This window comes from Neoarius graeffei, chromosome 8 (genome assembly GCF_027579695.1).
Source record: "Neoarius graeffei isolate fNeoGra1 chromosome 8, fNeoGra1.pri, whole genome shotgun sequence".
Lineage (NCBI taxonomy): Eukaryota > Metazoa > Chordata > Actinopteri > Siluriformes > Ariidae > Neoarius > Neoarius graeffei.
In genome coordinates this window covers 88,538,463-88,562,778 of record NC_083576.1, presented here as the reverse complement: position 1 = coordinate 88,562,778, position 24,316 = coordinate 88,538,463, and the positions used below count along the sequence as shown (strand labels likewise).

General features: G+C 40.1%; 1 protein-coding gene across 2 annotated transcripts; it reads right to left on the bottom strand.

The window, feature by feature from the left end:
* Window positions 1–586: 586 nt before the first annotated feature.
* On the bottom strand, window positions 587–19,827 carry LOC132890282 (cytochrome P450 2D3-like). 2 transcript variants are annotated; one of them, XM_060927096.1, is made up of 9 exons: window positions 19,660–19,827; window positions 9,136–9,295; window positions 8,864–9,016; window positions 8,594–8,754; window positions 1,732–1,925; window positions 1,529–1,656; window positions 1,206–1,393; window positions 986–1,127; window positions 587–866 (listed from the first exon to the last, which is right to left on the bottom strand). In XM_060927096.1, the coding sequence occupies exons 1-9, from the start codon at window positions 19,819–19,821 to the stop codon at window positions 670–672; spliced, it is 1,485 nt and encodes a 494-aa protein (XP_060783079.1). In that variant the 5' UTR covers window positions 19,822–19,827; the 3' UTR covers window positions 587–669. The 2 variants fall into 2 exon arrangements, with proteins under 2 accessions (XP_060783079.1, XP_060783078.1); XM_060927095.1 differs by having other exon boundaries at window positions 1,723–1,925; window positions 19,660–19,821.
* Window positions 19,828–24,316: the final 4,489 nt, after the last annotated feature.

The following is a 24,316-nucleotide window of genomic DNA, read 5'->3' as shown; positions in this document are numbered from 1 at the left end:
AAATCATGGAGGCCATACAAAGTACTAGATGTAGTAGTTTTTGTTGTGGGGTGTACTCATTTTTGCACCACCCTAATTTGAGTAAAACTGAAAAAATGTGTAATCTAAGTTCTATTATTCACCTTACTTTCCCATTATAAGTTAATCAGATGTTATATTAAACTTTGTCTTGTCAACATTTTGGAAATTGTTTGTGTTCATTGAGATATTGTTTAAAATGTTACTTTTCAAAGGGGGTGTACTCATTTACGCTGAGCACTGTATTTGTTTTTATCTATTTACAATCATGGCATTTGGCATTTATATGCACAAACAAACATTTTGTGATGAATGCAACTTTTTAATCATTGTCAAACATTGAAAACAAGATCCAGATTTACTACTGGCAGTTTAATTTAACATGGGCTAAATAGCTGGAATTTGACTTGATTAAACCTCTTACATCCCTTTTTTTTTACATCCTTTTTTTTCACAGAATCACAGAAAAAAATAAGACACAATTTTAGATACAAGGCCATGAGGAAGAAAGTAATTAAATGTGAAACAGCCAACCACCATGTTAATTATAACATAGCATTAACACTAGAACAACTGTCACATGCCCATGAGGACAGGCTCATTTCTTCAATAGCCATAAAGATATTTTCAGTATACAGATATATACTGGGTCTATATTTCTCTAGCTGGGTCTCTCAGCCTGACTTCCATCCTGTACGGTTTGGGTGTTATTGTTAGCCCAAACACAGGAGTGAAATCTGGTTCTCTTGCATCTTCAGGCCAAATGAACTGAAAGCGGCGCAGCAGAGTAACCAAGAAGAGGAAGAGCTCCATGCGAGCCAGACTTTCACCGAGACATACACGAGGCCCTACACATAGACAGAATACATAAATGTAGATTTGCTTTTTGTCAAATGAATTAATCTCTGGTTTGGTTAAATGAGGTTTAAATGAAGTTTGCAGTGTCTTTTCACTCCTGAGTTCTCACCAGACGAAAAAGGTAAGAAGGCCTCAGGCTTCTCAAACTGTCCCTGCTCATTTAGGAAGTTTGATGGATTAAAATCACGAGGAAACTTCCACTGGCCTTCTTCACTCAACGCTGAGGACAGGTTGGGAATGATCAGAGTTCTCTGGAACAGAGGGAAATAAAAAAACAGAGATTAACATGTGTAGCAGAATGGTGAAGCCAAAGCAATTAAAATCGTCACCTTTGGGATGGTGTAGTTCATCAGTTCAGTATCTCTTATGGTACAGTGGAACACACTCAGAGGCACAGTGTTGGCAACACGTTGACACTCATGAATCACAGCTTGTATGTACGGCATGTTGTGTCTGTCCTCAAATGACACCTCAGATTTTCCCTCCAGAACCTCATCTATCTCCTGCTGGCATCTCTCTAGAAACAAAGCATGTATGGCACTATTATGAGATTCATTCAACCTGCCAATTTGGGCAATAATATCAAAAGTTCAACACTGATTTAATAAACAGGTTTAGAAGATAATGCAATGGACAATTTTAAAGTTCACACTCTGGATGTCCGGATGAACCATGAGGTAGAGAATCGCTGTAAGTAGTGTGTTGGATGTGGTATCAGTTCCAGCCACATGCAAATTTATGATATACGCCACAAGTTGTTCTTCACTGAAAGTGGATTCACTGTCTCTCTGTTACAAACAAGAAATAAAATAACACACATTAGCATGATTTGTCATCATGCAAAACTGAATTGACTTAATTACACAAACACAAACCTTATCAAGCTCATCCAAATAGCAGTCGACAAAGTCTCTTGGTTTTCCTGGGACTCTTGTTGTCTTGTGCTTGTTGATCATGTTTGCTGTCAAGCTTTTAAGTCTGCTGTAGTTATTGAAGGCTTTTTTAAAGGGAAGGGGCAAGGACCTCACCACAGGAAGTGCATCATAGAGCTATAAGAAAATGGGAGATATGGCTCTTGTAGTACATGCATTCAAACCCCCCCAATCACATTTTCAGTTCATGTGATACATGTCCTTCATAGATGCATCTGTATTAATGAAATATCTCCAGCTGAAACTATTACATTCTCTGGATAGATGTAATAAACATTATTTAACAATGTGCCCATATTCATCTGATCATTTCTACCACTGAGCATTAGGACTGTCCACTGTACATGGAGCATAGCAAAGGAGTAGATGTGCCTGACTTCATCTCTACTGCACAGACTCTGGCTCCAAATTTTGACAACATGGTTCATTGGCTTCATTTCTGTAGAGTGGGAGGCAATGGAATCAAGCCGTCCATGTTTTCTACAGTTGATGCCAATTCCCACCCATCAGCCAGTTCTTCTCATGATTTTATTATCGCAGCTACTCACTGGGCAAAGTGGTGCAAACACATGCTTCCTCAGAGACATATGAAGCCATTCAACTGCATATTTTTTTGAACTGCTACTCATGCTTGGTCATAGGGTAGTGTCACAAACTTGGAGGAAATTGATATCTTCCCTCTTCCATGTACATTGGCTCACAGATACCCATGATTGGTTCATGTTACTCTTCAATAGCATAGCCAGCTTTGTTCTCTTGTTCCTCTGTCGCATTGTTGCATTATGTTTTTGAATTAATTTTACTTTACTCTTAGATGTTGCACAATTGTTAACCTTTACACTAGAAGTGGAATATTTAAGAGAGGAGATTATGTATAGTTTACGTAAAAAGACTTAGTTTCTCATCAAAATGTGATTTCATGAATTCTATATAATTAAATCAAGTTCCTAATTACTAGTTTGAATTATGTAGAGTATGATCAAGTGACATAGTATTAACACGATCCAATTATGGCCCGGTTTGATTTTGACCTCGGGTGAGAATACAGGGTTTGACTTTTTTCAGGACTTTGAAAATGTATGATCAAAACATGTTGGTGATACAAAGACTAATTGTTGTAATGTAGCTCAATTCATTCACATGGAACTGATGTATGCACTTGAATTAATTTAAATTAATTAATGAGATTTTTTCACTGTACAGTCAACCAGGAATTCAAAAAGTGTTTTATGATATTGCTGTTGTTAGACTATTTTATGAGTGCAGTTAAAGGCTTATAAACAACATCAAATAACACAGTAAACTGCACTTCAATTAACTATTCCTTGGAGCACATCAAGGTTTGGTCCTAGGAACTCTTCTTTTTATCATGTTTATCAATGATCTCCCAAAGTCAATTCATCATTGCAAGGTTGTTCTGTATGCAGACAATACAGCCCTGTTCTTTGCTGGTAAGGACGTCCATTCTATGGAGTTACAGTTGTGGTCAGAAGTTTATATACAGTAACATGAATGCCATCTTGGATATGAATGTAATGGCAGTATTTGGGCTTTCAGTAATTTCTTTGAACTGTTCTTTTTTTGTGGCGGACTGATTGTACAGCATACATCTTTAATTAAAAAAAAGACTAGATCTTGATGCACAAGTTTTAATTTTCTTTGGGTTTTCTGAAATCAACACAGGGTCAAAATTATACATACAGGGTGAAAAATTTACATACGCTCACTTACATTATTAACTCAGAAGTGCTGAAACTTCCAAAATGTCTCTTATCTTGCCAAGGCTGAGGTCTCTTAACTTCCTGTTAGTGATCCTGATTGACTACAGCTGGTAGCTTCTCTGTGCCTTCATAAAAAGGGTTTGTTTACAGCACTCACTGGATTGACCAACACACAGTAAAATGGGAAAGTCCAAGGAGCTCAGTGCAGATCTGAGAAAGAGGATTGCAGATATACACAACTCTGGAATGTCTCTTGGAGCCATTTCTAAACAACTGCAAATTCCAAGATTAGTTCAAACAATTGTATCCAAGTTATCATGAGGTGTAGTCACTTTGCCAAGCCATTTTGCTTCAGAAAAACCCAAACTGTCACCCTCAGCTGAAAGGAAGTTGGTTTGGATGGTCAGGAACAACCTGGGAACCACCATGGCACAACCCTGCCATGAACTGGAAGCTGATCACTGTCTACAGTTCAGATCACCATGGACTAAGACCATGAAGAGTCATGAAATATCCAACCAGAATTCTGCCACAAGCTTGTTCATGGTAAACAAAAATGTTTGGTCAAGGTCAATCTTGTGAAGAGGTATTTTACCCAAATATTAGATGTGCTGTATATATATTTTTGACCCTGTATGTATAATTTTGGCCCTGTGTTGATTTCAGAAAACCCAAAGAAAATTAAAACTTGTGCACCAAATTCTAGTGTGTTTTTATTAAAGATGTATGCTGTACATTCTGCCACAGAAAAAGAACAGTTCAAATAAATGACTGAAAGCCCAAATACTGCCATGACATTCATATCTACGATTAATTGTAATTCTCAGGAACTGACCTAGAAGTTACAGATTCTTTCAAGTACCTAGGTCTGACCTTTGATCCTACTATGACCTGGTGTAATCATCTTGATGATCTGTCTGGAAAAGTAGCTAAAAGATTAAACCTTTTGAGGAGGAGTAGAAAGTGTCTCACTGTGGCATATCTGTGAAGATACTCAGTCATCCAGGTACATAGTAATCTGTGGTTGGTAGAAGAGAGCAACTGGACTTGCTTGAAAAGTCTTGAAGACGTTTCGCCTCTCGTCCGAAAGGCATCCTCAGTTCTGTCTGTCTAATAGGGAGTATACTTGATACTCCCTATTAGACAGACAGAACTGAGGATGCCTTTAGGACGAGAGGCAAAACGTCTTCAAGACTTTTCAAGCAAGTCCAGTTGCTCTCTTCTACCAACCACAGATTACTATGTACCTGGATGACTGAGTATCTTCACAGATTATGTTTCTACACACTTTGGGATGAGTTCCCTTCACTGGTGCGGGAGTATGAGAGGACTTCCAGAAAACTGGCAGACATCTTAGCCAGAGAGGATCGTTCATTTTTGTCAACCTGGAACGACCATCACTGAACAGAGGTGGGTGTCTATGATATCTATCAGCCACCTACAATGCAGCCATCAGCATTCTGATTCGGATTCTATGATGATCCATGAGAGGATATCTCACTGTGGACACGTGCAAATATCTTCATGGCTCTTTGGTCCAGGCTCTTTACGAATACTGTGATGTGGTCTGGTCTAATGCTGACAAGACAAGCCATGACAAATTACTAAGGTTACAGAAAAGAGGTGCCTGTATTATTCTACAAAAGAAGACCAGAGAAGAATGATCTGAAAACTTGTTTAGAGAGTTGAGTTGAATCCTTTTGATTAATTGTTGGACTTTCCATAAATGCCTATTTGTATTCAAATGCTTCAAAGGACTTTGCCCCTCATACCTCAGGCACATATTTACCTGCAATTCTGAAGTACATAACAACAACACTAGAAACAAAATATCATCCAAGCCTGGTTATAGCTCCTTCAAATATTCTGCTGCTAAATTATTCAACAGTCTGGATTCCATAGTTAGAAACTCTAAGTGTGTTAAATCATTTTGCTCAAACTATTGATTATGTATATAACAAAAAATGTTCGAGATTAACTCTACATTGTCCAGTGTACTCAAACCTCTAAGTTATTATAATTTTCACACTATTTCATAAAGGTTCCATTGTCAATATAAATCACCATAACTTTTAATATTTTTATCCACATTATTATATTTTTATTTATTCTATTTGTTATTCTATATTTGCCATTAATTACCTCGCTCGGGACAGAGTCCACCAGGGGGTGAGGTATTGTTTTTGGTCGGGTTTCTTTGTTTTTTTGTGAAGGATATTATGGGAAAACGGCTAGACCAATCTTCATGAAACTTTCAGGATAGATGGGCATTGGTCTCAAATAGAACCCCCAACATTTTGAAGGTCATCCGGTCAAGGTCATCAAAAAGGTTAAAATCATTTTTGTTGTGTCTACTGCCTTATATAGAGGCACTAGCCACTATGCCATCATGCTGTAAGAATGTAAGAGTGTAACAATTGCGCACTGTGCATACATGTGTTCCGATTAAAATGGCCAGTGAATGTATACAATTTGGTTCACTATTCGAAATACAACCCCGATTCCAAAAAAGTTGGGACAAAGTACAAATTGTAAATAAAAATGGAATGCAATGATGTGGAAGTTTCAAAATTCCATATTTTATTCAGAATAGAACATAGATGACATATCAAATGTTTAAACTGAGAAAATGTATCATTTAAAGAGAAAAAATTAGGTGATTTTAAATCTCATGACAACAACACAGCTCAAAAAAGTTGGGACAAGGCCATGTTTACCACTGTGAGACATCCCCTTTTCTCTTTACAACAGTCGGTAAATGTCTGGGGACTGAGGAGACAAGTTGCTCAAGTTTAGGGATAGGAATGTTAACCCATTCTTGTCTAAAGTAGGATTCTAGTTGCTCAACTGTCTTAGGTCTTTTTTGTCGTATCTTCCGTTTTATGATGCGCCAAATGTTTTCTATGGGTGAAAGATCTGGACTGCAGGCTGGCCAGTTCAGTACCCGGACCCTTCTTCTACGCAGCCATGATGCTGTAATTGATGCAGTATGTGGTTTGGCATTGTCATGTTGGAAAATGCAAGGTCTTCCCTGAAAGAGATGTCGTCTGGATGGGAGCATACGTATGTTGCTCTAGATCATGGATATACCTTTCAGCATTGATGGTGTCTTTCCAGATGTGTAAGCTGCCCATGCCACACGCACTAATGCAACCCCATACCTACGCACAGAGATTCTTCCAGATTCTCTCAATCTTTTGATGATATTATGCACTGTAGATGATGATATGTTCAATCTCTTTGCAATTTTACACTGTCAAACTCCTTTCTGATATTGCTCCACTATTTGTCGGCGCAGAATTAGGGGAATTGGTGATCCTCTTTCGATCTTTACTTCTGAGATTCGCTGCCACTCCAAGATGCTATTTTTATACCCAGTCATGTTAATGACCTATTGCCAATTGACCTAATGAGTTGCAATTTGGTCCTCCAGCTGTTCCTTTTTTGTACCTTTAACTTTTCCAGCCTCTTATTGCCCCTGTCCCAACTTTTTTGAGATGTGTTGCTGTCATGAAATTTCAAATGAGCCAATATTTGGCATGAAATTTCAAAATGTCTCACTTTCGACATTTGATATGTTGTCTATGTTCTATTGTGAATACAATATCAGTTTTTGAGATTTGTAAATTATTGCATTCCATTTTTATTTACAATTTGTACTTTGTCCCAACTTTTTTGGAATCGGGGTTGTAAATGGACTAGACTAAAGAAATCGCTTTCAGACATGTTTATCTTATTACAGAGGGAAAGTGTGTTCTACTGAGCTCTAGCTCCGGCCCATTTCCAGGAAATAAGAGTTTGGGTCATGGTGACAGCATGTGTATGTCAGCCTCAGTTCGGAGGTTTCGGTTTCAAAAACTGTAAGAGGTAAGAGTAGAATAATATAAAGTACAGACACTTGGTATATTTTACTTCTGTGATTTTTAAATTGTTCATTTTTGGATTATGCCTCATTTTTGTGGCTACTGCCTCATAGAGGAAATATATATATGCTATATTTACTGTATGGACATGGTATCAGAAAAATGTTTATTTATAAGCAGGAGCCACATGTACCCATAGGATACCTATTTTTTCACAATATCTTCCTTCATATTCATCATAAGTGCTACCGGGTGAGGTTTGTTTTGCCTGGCAAGTTGTTTATTATTATTATTATTATTATTATTATTATTATTATTATTATTACAAATATATCCAGGCTACAAATTACATTTCCAGTTTCACTGTTTTATGGCTACACTGTTAATGATGGAAATAAACAAATCAGTGTATTATATTACACTATTTAAGCACATACAATTTAGTAAAATGTGTGGATTTGTGTTGATGACACGGTGTCTCAGTTGAAATACTTGATTCTGGAACTGTGAGTGTGCAGCATTGAAGCTCATGTCCCTCAACACAAACCTCCTTATAACTCAGTGACTGTTCTGAAATGCTGAAACAGCTGATAAGAAACCTGACAGCTTTCCTCAAAAGTGGCCCAAGGGGATTGGAAAGCAGATAACAAGTAATCCTCTGAATGTGCTCAAATTTGAATTTAATTTATCATTCCAAAATGATATTATTTGTAAGACATTGCTTATTGCTCTTATTTGCACTAACTGTAATAACTCAATAATAAATATAATAAGTTTTCTAATGTTGAGTTGTGATTTCCCCAACACTAACATGGAATTAAAAGCCATTTGCATTAATCTTAGTCCAAATAACAGTGGTCAGGCAATGTTGAAGTGACAATTGGTTATTTATAACTATTTATAATCACAGTGTTTATAATCTGGTGTCGCCCAGATGAGGATGGGTTCCATTTTGAGACTAGTTTCTCTCAAGGTCTTTTCCTCACATTGTTTCAGGTTTTTTTTTTTGGTTGGTTGGTTGGTTGGTTGGTTGGTTGGTTGTTGTTTTTTTGTGTGTTTTTTGTTTTTTCTTGTCACTGATGCCACTTGTCCATTATGGATCTAAATCTACAAATCTACCAAATTTCTGTAAACTTGGTTTTGTGACAATGTCTATTATTAACAGTGTTACACAATTAAAATAGAGTTGATTTGATCTTACCATTGTCCAAGGTCCATTAGCGATCTTTAAGTTTTCAGTAAATAGCCGAATGTAGACTTTAAGGGTTTCATCACCATAGTTATAGCGAGTACCAAACAAAACCAGGTAGATGATATTTGATGCTGCATCATGGAACAGAGTCTGAGGATACATGGAGCTTCCTACAAATAGACAAGCTTTGTTGATGTGTTTTTACTTGCTTTGTAAAAGACTTTTTATTGGGCAGCTATAATCAACAGAAACATGATTAATAAAGTAACATGTTGATACCAGTATGCTTGTCCAATTTTGCAACAACGTGTTCAATTTCTCCAAGAATCCTCTTCTCCATAGACTGTTTCCCCAAGCCAAAGTTCCTTAAGGTCATGAGAGCAAAGCGCCGATGCTCCTTCCATTGAAGACCATAATCAGCCATTATGACTCCTATTTCATTTTACTCATATTAGTAATACACATTAGCATTGGACTAACAATACATTTGTAAAATAAATTTAATACAGTCTGGTGATGAGGGACAAGTGATTGTTTGTCACAGAGCTCACCTTTTCCTTTAGGTATATCCTTAATCATGGAGTCTGGGCGTCCTGAAAAGTCTGCAGATTTGGTCACCAGAGCTTCTTTTATGGCTTTTAAACCATGAAGAACAACAGCTGGTTTTGTCCCAATATACAGACTGTAAATGTTTCCATATTGCTCAGCCAACTAAACATACAATAATCAACAAATATTATTTCAGCAAAACATACACACATTGCAAATGTGTCATGAGGTAACATGCCTGCTGTACTGTCATAAGCTGGTTTACATTGTGAGATTTTCAACACAATTTTATTGTCATAGACAAAACTTTGTAAACCAATTCGATTGTGACAAAAGATGGCCAACGACAAAGTTCTGGCAGTGTTATAAATTCAAACCTCAGAGTGGGAGTGCTCCTACAAAACTCATCTGACAGCCACCAGTAGGGGGACCCCACTAGCAGACACTGTTGGGTGACTGCACCCTTAGGTGCCCACATGGTTATTTAAAAAAAAAAAAAGCAAACACACCTTCTAGGGTGCCCCTATGGTAGATAACACCTGTTTTCTGCACAAGTCTGGATCAAACTGAACATGTAATTTTCTTTAATCATAGATTTATCATCTATCATCTCTGTACAAAAGACCCAAACATGTTTTTAACTCAGATCTTTACAGAGATTATTAATGTTAAGGGTGTCACATCTATGCCAGAAACCACACCAAACTCCACTTAACAGAAGACACTGCAGCCTACAAACATGGCCACCACAGATTACAACACCTACACACCTTCACGTTCACAGTCACCAGATTTTTAACCATGCACACCTGTTCATTACTTCACATAATCACAGTTCACAATATATAGGACTCTCACTACACACACAATTCTGAAGTAAACACCTGGGTTAAAACACCATAATAATAATAATAATAATAATAATAATAATAATAATAAATAACATCTTTTATTGAGGATTGCACTTAAATATCATAGTGATAATATACATGTGGCCCTCAAACTTAACAAAGCAAACATAATATGTATATAAACCTACAAATCACATAAAATACTTTTGAGGGCTAAAACTTACAAACTACTAAATCTCTTTAACCTATTACTAAAACTAGAAAGTGACCTGCAAGTTTTCAGATCCAATGAAAGACTATTCCATAATTTTGCTGCACTAAATGCAAAAGTGTGCAGCCCAAAACTATGCTTAACTTTAGGTAAAATTAAATTATGATGACTATTTCTAGTATCTCTTTCATGAATTTCACTAAAAATTGTAAACTTATTTCTAATATATTGCGGAGCCAGTCCATTAAGTGCTTTGAAGACTAATTTTAGTTTAGAATGTACAACTCTGTCTTGAAACTCCATAATGTTGAGTTCTTTTAGAAGTGGTTGTGAATGGGCATCCCACTTAGCATCCACAATTATTATGGCTCTGCGCTTTTGAAGTTTTACCATCTTGGTTGTATGCGATGCGGTGACATTTCCCCAGATGGAACATCCATAGTCCATCACGGGCAAGACTAACGTATTAAAAAATGCCAGTCTCTCTGATTGTGTCAGGAATTTTTTTGTCCGTTTTAACTAGTGTTGCCACCTGTCCCGGTTTTTCCTGATTGTCCCGGATTTTCATGGTCTGTCCCGGAAAAAAAAAAAAAAAAATCCGGGACACTGAATGTCCCGGTTTTTTGTACATAATGGGCAAAATGTGTATTTCAACTTGCGAGCCAGCTGAGAACCAGTTTGCTTTTCCGAGCTCGCCGTGCTAGGCGGAGCCACGTCATTATGTCGCTGAATACATCATTACGTCGCTGTATACGTCACTTACGTCGCTGTATACATCAGTTACGTCGCTACGTTTGCATAAACCTTGGCGTGAATATCAAAGCAAAAACACGGAAGAAGCAGCAACAACAACAATAATAATGGATGACTTCGCGTTTGTACAGCTGCTGCTTCTCGTCGCTTAAAAATGGCGATCTTTCGCGGTCTTGTTATTGTTGTTGGTCTTAACAACTCCGCCCCCAAGCTGACGTAAGCGGTTCTTTCCTCTGGCCCAGCAGAGAGTTGGTGCTAGCCTGGAACCGGTTTTTCTGGCCCCAGAGCCAGTTCTTTGTCAGTGGAAACAGAAAACCCAGTTCCAAACTAAGCACTGGCCCCGAACCAGCCCTGGAACTGCTTTGGTGGAAAAGGGGCAATGGAGGATGCTTGGACTGATAAAAGAAACAGACTCTCTGTTGCAATGGTGAAGGCTGAGCTTCAAGTCAGGCTAAACTTTCAGTTGTCCTGTACTGAGTTCAAGACATTCATTGAAAATCAGCCAGGACTCATAGCAGCAGCAAAGAAAAACACCAAATATAAATGGAAGATTAGGTAAGGTTTTGGTGAATTAAATGAAATCCAAATAGTCTTATCTGCCTATTCCTGTATGTACTGTATGTGCCCAGTTATATCAGTTACATGTCCTCCTATGTATTTGTTTAGCCAAGAGCAGCAGAGGCACAGGCAAGCACAAGCAAAGCACACACCACACGCTAAGCAATCAGGTAAGCTGTTTGACACTACACCTTACATTCAGGTATCCTCAGATACAATGAAAAATTAGATTATTTATTTTTATTCCACATAAGCAAACAAACAATTTAATTATGTATTCCCCTTTTACCTGTGCCCACTACTGCCCCCAGGTGTCCACAACCAAAAACTGTTGGAAATAAACCAAAATAATGAAGACCTGCTATATTATGTAAAGCAATTAACTAAACAAATAACTAGCAAAAGCGTCATTTTTACTAATTAGAGCAATACAATTTCAGCGTAGAAGGGCGATTTTTGTCTTGGGTTAGATGTGTGAAGGGCGCCGTTGCTTACAAGCAGAAAGGTCGATTGGATGGTCGAAATGTCCAGGATTTTTGTCAGACACAGGTGGCAACCCTAGTTTTAACAAACCCAATCTCTTTGAAACTTTTTTGCATGTTTTATCGAGGTGTGTTTCCCAGGAGAGGTTACTGTCAATGTACAGTCCTAGAAGCTTTGTGCATTTAACAGTTTCTATACGCTTATCCTTGATGGTTATTTCCAGACTTTGGTGTTCCCTTTCTAGTTTCAACATCTTCTGTTTGCTACAGACCAGCATTGTTTTAGTCTTGTCCAAGTTAAGTGCCATCATATTATCCCTTGCCCATTTATTGATGTGGTTGAATTCCTCCTGTAACGTACAGTGGTGCTTGAAAGTTTGTGAACCCTTTAGAATGTTCTATATTTCTGCATAAATATGATCTAAAACATCATCAGATTTTCACACAAGTCCTAAAAGGAGATAAAGAGAACCCAGTTAAACAAATGAGACAAAAATATTATACTTGGTTGTTTATTTATTGAGGAAAATGATCCAATATTACATATCTGTGGGTGGCAAAAGTATGTGAACCTCTAGGATTAGCAGTTAATTTGAAGGTGAAATTAGAGTCAGGTGTTTTCAATCAATGGGATGACAATCAGGTGTGAGTGGGCACCCTGTTTTATTTAAAGAACAGAGATCTATCAAAAACTGATCTTCACAACACATGTTTGTGGAAGTGTATCATGGCACGAACAAAGGAGATTTCTGAGGACCTCAGAAAAAGCGTTGTTGATGCTCATCAGGCTGGAAAAGGTTACAAAACCATCTCTAAAGAGTTTGGACTACACCAATCCACAGTCAGACAGATTGTGTACAAATGGAGGAAATTCAAGACCATTGTTACCCTCCCCAGGAGTGGTCGACCAACAAAGATCACTCCAAGAGCAAGGCGTGTAATAGTCAGCGAGGTCACAAAGGACCCCAGGGTAACTTCTAAGCAACTGAAGGCCTGTCTCACATTGGCTAATGTTAATGTTCATGAGTCCACCATCAGGAGAACACTGAACAACAATGGTGTGCATAGCAGGGTTGCAAGGAGAAAGCCACTACTCACCAAAAAGAACATTGCTGATCATCTGCAGTTTGCTAAAGATCACGTGGACAAGCCAGAAGGCTATTGAAAAACGTTTTGTGGACGGATGAGACCAAAATAGAACTTTTTGGTTTAAATGAGAAATGTTATGTTTGGAGAAAGGAAAGCACTGCATTCCAGCATAAGAACCTTATCCCATCTGTGAAACACAGTGGTGGTAGTATCATGGTTTGGGCCTGTTTTGCTGCATCTGGGCCAGGACGGCTTGCCGTCATTGATGGAACAATTAATTCTGAATTATACCAGTGAAGTCTAAAGGAAAATGTCAGGACATCTGTCCATGAATTGAATCTCAAGAGAAGGTGGGTCATGCAGCAAGACAATGACCCTAAGCACACAAGTCGTTCTACCAAAGAATTGTTAAAGAAGGATAAAGTTAATGTTTTGGAATGGCCAAGTCAAAGTCCTGACCTTAATCCAATCGAAATGTTGTGGAAGGACCTGAAGTGAGCAGTTCATGTGAGGAAACCCACCAACATCCCAGAGTCGAAGCTGTTCTGTACGGAGGAACGGGCTAAAATTCCTCCAAGCCGGTGTGCAGGACTGATCAACAGTTACCGGAAACATTTAGTTGCAGTTATTGCTGCACAAGGTGGTCACACCAGATACTGAAAGCAAAGGTTCACATACTTTTGCAACTCACAGATATGTAATATTGGATCATTTTCCTCAATAAATAAATGACCAAGTATAATATTTTTGTCTCATTTGTTTAACTGCTTTCTCTTTATCTACTTTTAGGACTTGTGTGAAAATCTGGTGATGTTTTAGGTCATATTTCTGTAGAAATATAGAAAATTCTAAAGGGTTCACAAACTTTCAAGCACCACTGTAGATCTCACCTCTGCAATACCGTCTCCTGATGCCACTTGAGTTGTATCATCAGCATAAATGCAGAGATTACCTTGGTTTACATGCAGAGAGAGATCGTTAATGAAAATGATAAAAAGAAGAGGTCCTAGGATTGAACCTTGTGGTACTCCAGAGGTCACTGGAAGAGAGCTTGATAACTCACATCCGATCGAGACTTTTTGCGTCCGATTCTCAAGATATGATTTAAACCAGAGAATTGCTGTTTCGGACAGTTGATAAACTTCAAGCTTTTTCAGTAACACATCATGGTCCACAAGATCAAAAACTTTCCGATAGTCAATTAGTGTGAGACCAGTTATCATTCCGTTGTCCATATTAATGAGCAGGTCATCTACAAGCTCTATAAGTGCAGTCTCACAAGAATGATATGGTCTAAAGCCTGATTGTTTCTTGAAAATTAGACCATGCTTATTTAAAAACTCATACAGCAAAACATGAACGTGGCACTCTAGTATCTTCGCCATCACTGGCAGGATGCTGATCGGTCTATAGTTTCTAACTTCAAGATAATCCCCAGCTTTGAACACTGATATCACCTTGGCTATTTTCCACGCATTCGGGAAAATACTTTGAGAGAGGGATAGATTGATGATCTTCGTTAATGGGCGTATGATTGCTGGAGTAGCTGCCTTCAGTAAGCATGCACTTATCTCGTCGGGACCGGTGGCTTTCGATGTCTGCAAGTGACTCAGATATTTTGCTACAAAGGATTCTGTTATTTCCGGTATAGTAAAGGTAGTAGCAGAGGGAAGCCGTGAGTTAACAAACTTTCTTAGCTCCTTCAGGTCTAATTCACCTCTACCTTCAGGTTTATATTTTGAAGCAACGGAAATGAAGAATTGGTTAAAAGCCTCTGCGATCTCTTCAGGATTTCAACTGATGCCACCATCGGTCTTAATAAATGATAAAATTGATGGCTTTGTTAACGAACCAAGGGCTTGTTTGAGATGTTTCCAAAACTCCTTTGAACTCTGACTATTCTGGAAAGACTCTTGGAAATAACTGCCTTTAGCATTTCTAATCAGTTGGAACGTTACATTACATTGAGTCTTGTAAGTTTGCCAGTCAACTTGATTATCTGTTTGGCAAGCTTTTGCTAATAACTTATCTCGACAAGTAATAGCACTATAGATATCTGGTGTCATCCACGGAGGCTGGGTTTTTCTTTTTACTTGCCTAGTGACCTTCTTCACATGGGAATTAACCACATCAAGAAAGGTCTTACTAAAGAATAGTAGTGCATCATTTGGATCGTCAAACGTGTCCAAGACATTCCATGGAGCCTTTTCAAAATCACTCTGGAATGAAAATTCATCAAAACTCTTCCAGCGTCAGTACGAAATTATGTGCCCCTTTTGCTGTCGGTTTTGTTTCTGATATTTCCGGACAACACATACAGGGAGATGATCTGATAGTCCAATGTTACAAACTTGTCTCATGTAAACATGGTGAGGACAATTAGACCACACATGATCTAGACAGGTGTTGCTAGAGGGACGGGTAACTTCCTATATGAGCTTATAGACCAAGACTTGACATTGATTTTATCAACCGGTGATTGGCGTTTTGACCATCAAGGGTGTTGATATTAAAATCACCAAGAACGAGAAGTTCTTTTTCCGTTACATACAGTTTTTCAAATGATTCTTCCATCTCTCTATCTAAGTCAGCAGATGATTCAGGTCTATATACGCCGACAAGAAAAAGAGGACAATTAGACTTGTAGGACAGTAGTCTCACACAAAGCATTTCGAGATCTTTTGATTCAAATCACCATCTCCTTTGTGAAAGCTGGACAACTTCCTGGGAAACCATCTGCAAGGATGGAGTCGGCCCTCCTGGATACTGCCCAGGACTGGAAAAATGCAGGTTGACCTAGGCCAAAACCTCATCTTTCCGCCAGAAATAATCACAACTAACCTCAGGCTGGACATGATCCTATGGTCAACCTTGCAGAAGTCCCTATACATTCTGGAGTTAACTGTGCCATGGGAGGCTGCAGTTGATGAAGCAAATGAACATAAGAGACTGAATTATGCTGGCCAAGCAGCAGAGGCAGAACAATGAGGCCGGCGGACCAAGGTCCTCCTGGTAGAAGTCGGCTGTAGAGGGTTGATAGCCACCTCAACATTTAAGCTCGTGAAGAGGATGGGAGTTTGAGGCTAGGCCCTCAGACAAGCAATCAGGTCATTGTCAGAGGCTGCAGAATGAAGTAGCAGCTGGATCTGCCTAAAAAGAAAGGATCCCATCTGTGCTGCGAAATGACCAGCAAGAGGGGTGAAAGCAGAGGGGAGCTTGCCTGGGACACTGGGTGTCGCTGTTGAGTTTTCTGGAGGTGTCATGGGCCTATCAATGAAATATCAATGAAGGAGGTGCCCACCTGATGACCCCGAGGAAGTGATTAGCCCCTTTTCCACTCAAGATTTCAGAGTGCTGATTTATCTGAGGGATTGAAACATCAAGTCCTATGAGCTCACCTTTAACCGAGTTCACAATTTCCAACCTAGGTAAAATTTTGGATTGTCTAAAACAACTTAAAAGAGATTTTCCATCATTTCTTTTGCCTCTCTTTCTTCCATCCATTTCCTTTCTGTCTGCACCTACCAAGTATTTCCTCCTGTCTGTCTACCTATTCAGCATTTTTTTACATATATTTTACCTATATTTTTTCATACTTAAAGGTAGACTGCTCTCTCTCTCTCTCTCTCTCTCTCTCTCTCGGAGGCCCCAGGGAAGACCCAGGACACGCTGGAGGGACTATGTTTCTCGGCTGGCCTGGGAACTCCTCGGTGTTCTTCCCGAGGAGCTGGCCGAGGTGTCTGAGGAAAGGGAAATTTGGGCTTCCATGCTCAGACTGCTGCCTCCGTGACCTGGCCCCAGATAAAGTGGAAGAAGACGAGACAAGACGAGGTAGACTGCCTTTCAGATTTTTCAAGTGTAGATCATAAAAAGAATATTCCTGACACCCAATTATTTTTGTTTAGTGATTGAAAGCTACTGAATTCAAATCACAGACATCCAATTTAATTCAGGTTTTTTAAATAGAACAATTAATGAATTTGAAGCCATGTGGCCCTAAATTCTCCACTATTATTTCTTGCTTCACCATGACCCAATACAAGATACCACGTCATGCATCACATGGTGGGCTTTCCCCGTTCGCACAAGGCATTGTGGGATACAAATTTGAAACGGGAGAGAAAAATGGAGGATGCAAATGAAATGTGAAAGACTGACTACAGTAACGAAAAGCAAGAAGAAAAGACATTATGTTGCGAAGAAAAGGAAACACAGGACCAAACTAATACATATCGGCGGTCAGCAAGCACCTCTGTGTGATCAGCTGTTCATTTAGTGATAGAATGATGTAAGCAAAATTTATCACACCTGAGTTTGTGTTACATTACGTTACATTACATGGCATTTAGCAGATGGTCCTATCCAGAGCGATATACAATGAATGCAAAAGCCAGGTACATGAAGTGCTGAACTTGTAGACAAGAAAGTTCTAGTGCCAACTGTACAAATGACAGCAATACCTCGTGTAATATGCTGTTGAAATACCAATACTCAAACAGCCAAGGAAAAAAACCAACCATATAAAGTATAACTAAATAGAGAACTCAAAAAACAGCTAACCCCAGGCTAGACCATACACAGCCTGGGTTGGTCTAGACCAAAGCGCAGTTAAACAGTGGACAGGGAAGAAGGGGAGAGGTGCAGCCTGAAGAGGTGAGTCTTCAGTCTGCATTTGAAGGTGGTCAGGGAGTCGGCAGTTCTGACCTCTTTGGGAAGCTCATTCCACCAACCGGGCACCAGGACAGACAGCAGTCTTGAGTGGGCTGGGCAGGAGCAGAGAGGAGAGGCCAGGTGACCAGTAGTAGTAAAGCATAGGGATCTGGTTGGCATGTAGGGACAGATCAGTCTCAGGAGGTATGCTGGCCCTAACCCCTTGAGAGCCTGGTAAGCTAGCACCAATGTCTTAAATTTGATGCGAGCTGTGACAGGTAGCTAGTGCAGTTCAACAAGCAGATGGGTGACATGGGAGGGCTGACATCAGTGTTAGACTGATGAGTGGGTGTGGCCCCTCTTCCTCTCCATTCCTGCCCAGTCTGCTCAAGACTGCTGTCTGTCCTGGTTCCCCATTGGTGGAATGACCTTCCCACTGAGGTAAGAACTGCCAACTCCCTGACCACCTTCATGCACAGACTGAAGACTCACCTCTTCAGGCTGCACCTCTCCCCCGCTTCCCTGCCCACTGTGTAATTGCGTATTGGTCTAGGCCAACCCAGGCTGTGTACTGTCTAGCCTGGGGTTGGCTATTTGAGTTTTTTCTCTTTGTCAGTTGATTTGTATGGTTGGTTTGTTTCCTTGGATGTTTGCCGAGTATTCGTACTTCAACAGAATATTATACTGGAAGGTCCAGACCAAGGTCACGATCAGTTCTGACTGAGGGAGTCGAGGTGGAGGCTGTGGATTCCTACAAGTACCTCGGGCTGTGGCTGGATAGCAAGCTAGACTGGACTTGCAACACCAACCACTTGTACAGGAAGGGACAGAGCAGGCTATACTTCCTGAGGAGGCTGCGATCGCCAGTGTCCTGTTTTACACCATGGTGTGCTGGGGGGGCGGCACATCCAAGAAGGACACATCCAGGCTGGACAAACTGATCAGGCAGGTTGGCTCTGTGGTCGGCATGAAGCTGGACTCTCTGGTGACGGTGGCAGAGAAGAGGACTATGGACAAAATACTGAACATCATGGATGACGCCAGTCACCCTCTGCACACCGTCATCAGCAACCAGAGGAGCCTGTTCAGTGACAGAATGCTCCTTCCCAAGTGCAGGACTAACAGACTTAAAAACTCCTTTGTCCCTCATGCCATTAGACTGTACATCTCCTCTCTGGCAGGGAGGAGGGGTAACAGGAGGACAGAGGACGGGAAGGAGCAGTAGCCTAGCCTGACAATAAGCAGTACTGGACAACGTACAATATAATGTGCAATACCTCTTCTGTTGGATTTTTTTTCCTTCCTCTTCCCCATATCTTATTCTTATTCTTTTTTATGTTTGTATATGTAAATACCTAATTTAATTTAATTTAATTTATCTAGAAGTTTTTCTCTATTGCTATTCTCTGTTTATCCTGTAATGATGCAACTGGAATTTTTAATTTCCCTGAGGGAACCCACCCAAAGGGATCAATAAAGTTCTATCTAATCTAATCTAATCTAATCTAATCTAATCTAATCTAATCTAATCTAATCTAATCTAATCTAATCTAATCTAATCTAATCTAATTTTGTTATTCTGTCACTTGTTCAGTTGGCACTAGAACTTTCTTGTCCAGTTGTTCAGCACTTCTTGTACCTGACTTTTGCAGTTGTTGTACATTGCCCTGGATAGGACCGTCTGCTAAATGTCATGTAATGCAATGTGTGGTTGTTTGTCTCCTCTTTTTCAGTGATGACAGGAGAGGAGAGGGAGATTTGATGAGCAGAGTAGTGTGTATGTGCATCTCAGTGTGTTTGTGGGCATAAGCTGAAAAGCAAAATAAGAAAAACAAAATGTCAACTAAAGTATCCTGCCTGTCCCAACTACAAACCATTCATTAACTGCTTACACAAATGATCACATTTTTAACAGATAATATGAAATTGTACCTTCTCAAAGTCTTTCAGAGGATTTTTCATGTTAAAATGAAACAAGTTCCCGAATATAGGAATAGGTTGTGGTCCAGGAGGGAAGTTCTTGGGTCTCTGGATCCTGATGAAGAGGAATAGGAGGCAGACACAAACAACAGCCAAAATCCAGGAACCCAGCATGATGACTGCTGTACTGCTGCTCTATACTCTACAAACCTCTGGAATGACAGGTCCTTATAGCAAAGAGTGTCTTAATCATTTACAGAGCAATGTAACAGAACAAGACAGCATGGTGGTGTAGTGGTTAGCACTGTTGCCTCACAGCAAGAAGGTTCTGGGTTTGACCCCAGTGGCCGATGGGGGCCTTTCTGTGTGGAGTTTGCAGATTAGATTAGATTAGATTAGATTAGATTAGATTAGATTAGATTAGATTAGATTAGATTAGATTAGATTAGATTAGATTAGATTAGATTAGATTAGATTAGATTAGATTAGATTCAACTTTCTCATTGCACATGTGACAGGTACAAAGCAACGAAATGTAGATTGCATCTAACCAGAAGTGCATAGCAGTAAATAACAAGTGTAATATACATAAATATAAATGTATAGGAATTACAAGGTATGGAATGGTATAATGAAAGCAGCTAGAGATAATGAGAATGAGATGAGAAATTTACCCTTAGATGCATGGACGACCAGACCTACACTCTTCCATGAGTGGGGTCAAAAATGACCCCAATTGGAATTAGGGCATTTTTGAGTGGAAACTGATTTTATGTTGTTCAGAGTTGATTGTTAATGCCATATTTTGATATCTGACATGTTCATTCACCACTTTGTATGTTTGTTTGTGTTTGTTTTGTGTGAATTTGTTTGTTGTTTGTTTATTTTTGTATGTCTGTACATGTACAGTTGAATTTTTTTTTTTTTTTTGTGTGTGTGTGTGTGTGTGTGTGTGTGTGTGTGTGTGTGCTCATCCGTATAGCGGTATCTCAGAGGATAACATATTCTCCAGTGGAGAGAATGATGAGAGAAACAGTAATGACACAATGACAACAGTATGATGTTGTATGATGTTCTCATGCACTTTATTTACATGCTTACTTATCCCCTTAACACCCAAATATAGAAAAAAAGTGTAAAAAAAATTTTCAACCTAATATATGTTGTTCTAGGAAGGCTCTGATGCAAAAATTGTGTTTCTTTTTTAATTTTGACATTTTAGCAACTTTTTGGGGAAAAGTTGTAAAATTACAACATTGGCTCTCAAGGGTAGGTAGCAGAATTTCACTGGCATCATTCACACACTGTAAATGATCTGGGTGTGTTTGTCTTCACTTTCCTGCTGATCAAGGGTCACAGAAGTGATTGTATCTTCACAACAAACAACAACAATAATAGTCAGACATGTTATATTGTTTTATGACAAGTAATTTATTCAAAAAAAGTAATTTCCACTCTTTAAAAACACTGGATGAATGTTGTATGTACAAATCTGAAAACAAACTTAAGATGCATTTTTACATCTCCCTTCTTTACCTATGGTAGTCCAAAAAGCAGTTTCTTTGTTCTGAAAAACAAAGGCAGACATCACACTTCATACAAACAGTGTTAGTGTAGCCTTTAGCACACTGTCTGCACCTTCCCCTGTCAGCTTTGATGGGGAAATGCCCAGTCATGTCTTTGCAGACATCACTTGGTGGGTGTGCATTTCTCCTCTTAGAGGGCCTAGCAGCTGGAGAACTCATAGGGCTTGAGGATGGCCGCCCTCGCTTTGGCACTGGGACAGATGTGCCAGTCAGGATAAAGGAGGATGCCAACTGGGCCTGAAACCGTCTCCTGATCAGGATCTCTTTCTTTGGAATAGCCCAGGCCTTGCAGTCCCGTTTGTACAGGAGCCAAGCGTTGATCACAGCCAGAATAATTGTGTGCCAGAAGATGTAGATGTACCAACGATGGGACTTGAGAGGAAACTTGTACTTGGCCGCAAATGAGTCCAGCAAATCCACTCCCCCCATGTTTTTGTTGTAGGTCGCCACGATGTTAGGCCTCTGAACTTCCACAAATGTTTTGGCAGTTTTGTCCCAACGTTTAACTTTTTCCACTGGTTCTGGGCCAGTAAAGGATGACACAAGTGTCACCTGACGGGTGTCGTACCATGTCACAACACAAATGTTGTGGTTCTTCTCCACTCTGACATCAAATGTCCCTCTTCCCTTTTTCTTCAAGGTTTTCTCATCATTGAGGTTGCAGTTTGGAAGCCGTACTTTACTGTTAGCACAGTAAGCTAGTGTAATAAAAATAAGTATAGAACAACATAAGTATGCAGTAACAACACAATCACACAAGATTCATTGATGTTGAAAATAAGTTAACATTTTAGGACTATTGTATGGCGAATAAAACTGATGATAATACTTACATGTGTGTTGCTGAGTAAAAATGCTCTTCAGGGTGGTGAGAATGTAAGCAGTAGATGTGTTGATCGGCAACAAATGTATTCCTGACAACCAGAGGTGACAAAAATAAAAAGTTCCTAGGGATATCAACCGAAACTCCATATAAAATGCTTGGGGTCAGTTTTGATCCCACTTATGGAAAAGTTGGGTATTGATACAAAATATAAAATAACTTAAAAGAAAAAAAACTATACATACAAATCCAAATGAGACCATATCAAAAACACCCTATTTGAGGAATACATGGAAGGTTAGACAATATAAATGTAAAATGACAAAGATTTTGCAACAAAACTACCACTGGGGTCCGTTTTGACCCCACTTATGCATCTAAGGGTTTACAGTATGTTCAAAATGTGCAATATGAATGAATTATAGTGCAATAGTATGATATTTGCAGTATACAAAACACGGTATGAATAAACAGTAGTGAAAATAGTGATAGTACAGTGAAGTCAGTTCAAAATTCAGTTTGTTCGGGGGGGTGAGTATGTGTGTGTGTGGAGGGGGGGACCGTGGTGGGGTGGAGTTCAGCAGTGACACAGCTGAAGGAAAACAATTGTTCCTGAACCTGGTGGTTTAGGTCCGAAGACTCCTGTAGCACCTTCCAGAGGGCAGGAGAGTGAACAGTTTGTGTGCTGGATGGCAGGAGTCTTTATTGATGTTTATGGCTCTCCTGAAACATCACTTCCTGTAGACATCCTCAATAGCAGGAAGTGAGGCTCCCACGACACGCTGGGCAATTTTCACCACCCTCTGCAGTGCTTTCCGGTCCAAGACAGAGCAGGCCCCATACCAGACTGTAATACAGTTGGTTAGGATGCTCTCGATGGTACAGCAGTAGAAGTTCACCAGGATGTCTGAAGAGAGGTGGTTTTTCTTCAGGGTCCTCAAGAAAAAGAGATGCTGGTGAGCCTTCTTGGCCAAGTTGGAGCAGTTGATTGTCCAGGTGAGGTCCTGTGAGATGTGCATCCCCAGGAATTTGAAGCTGGTCACACGCTCCACTGCTGCACCATTGATGTGGATGGGTATGTGTGTGTCAGCATTCCTCCTGAAGTCCACGGTGAGCTCCTTGGTCTTATTGGTTATTGTTTTCACTGCACCACACAGCCAGGTGGTCCACCTCCTCCCTGTAGGCTGACTCATCGTTGTCCTTGATGAGGCCTATCACTGTGGTGTCATCCGCAAACTTGATGATGGTGTTAGTGTAATGTACAGGTCTGCAGTCATGAGTAAAAAGGGAGTAGAGGAACGGGCTCATCACACAGTCTTGTGGTACGCCAGTGTTTAGGATGAGGGTGGAGGAGCAGTGATGGTCTAAACGAACATGTTGGGGCCTGTTGGTTAGAAAATCCAACAATCAATTGCAGATGGGAGCACTGATGCCCAGATATGTGAGTTTGGTGATGAGCTTAGAGGGGATGACAGTCTTAAATGCTGAACTGAAGTCTATGAACAGCATTCTGGCATATGTGTTTGCCATTATCCAGGTGTGAGAGGACAGAGTGTAGGGCTATGGAGACTGCATCTTCTGTGCTCCTGTTCTTGCAGTAGGCAAATTGGTGGGGGTCCAGGGTGGGGGGAAGACAGGATTTGAGATGTGCTAGGACCAGCTGCTTTAAACACTTTGTAATGATGTGGGTGAGTGCTACTGGACGGTAGTCGTTGAAACATGCTGGAGTGGAGTGTTTTGGTAGTGGCATGATCGAGGTAGTCTTGAAGCAGGTTGGAACAACAGCATGAGCCAAAGAGATGGTGAATATGTTTGTCAGGACCCCCGCCAGCTCCCCAGGACATGCTCTGAGCACACGTCCAGGGATGCCATCAGGGCCTGCAGCTTTATGTAGACTGATCCTGCTCAGCAGTGCTTTGACATCAGTGGGGGAGAGTGTTAGGGGTTGGTGGTCTGTACTCAGCCTTGCCCTGGATGCAGACTCCTGGTTGTCCTTCTCAAACCAAGCATAGAAATTGTTGAGCTCGTTGAGAAAGCAGATATCAGAGGATGGGAGGGAAGGGTTGTTGGACTTGTAGTTGCTGATGACCTGAATGCCTTGCCACATACGTCGGGGGTTGGAGTTGGAGAAATGCTCCTCAACCTTCTGTTTGTAGCAATGCTTGACCTTCCTGATGCCACGCTTCAGGTTAGCTCTGGCTGTACTGTAGGCTTGTACATCTCCTGATCTGAAGGCAGTGTTGCAGGCTTTCAGCAGTAG

Excerpts from the sequence above, each read along its gene's own strand:
- LOC132890282 (XM_060927095.1), bottom strand. The coding sequence starts at position 19,821 with ATGCTGGGTTCCTGGATTTTGGCTGTTGTTTGTGTCTGCCTCCTATTC. Across the intron at positions 1,926-8,593 it reads CTAATGGACCTTGGACAATG|CTCTATGATGCACTTCCTGT; the intron begins GTAAGATCAAAT and ends ATTTTCTTATAG. Across the intron at positions 1,128-1,205 it reads TGAACTACACCATCCCAAAG|AGAACTCTGATCATTCCCAA; the intron begins GTGACGATTTTA and ends CCTCTGTTCCAG.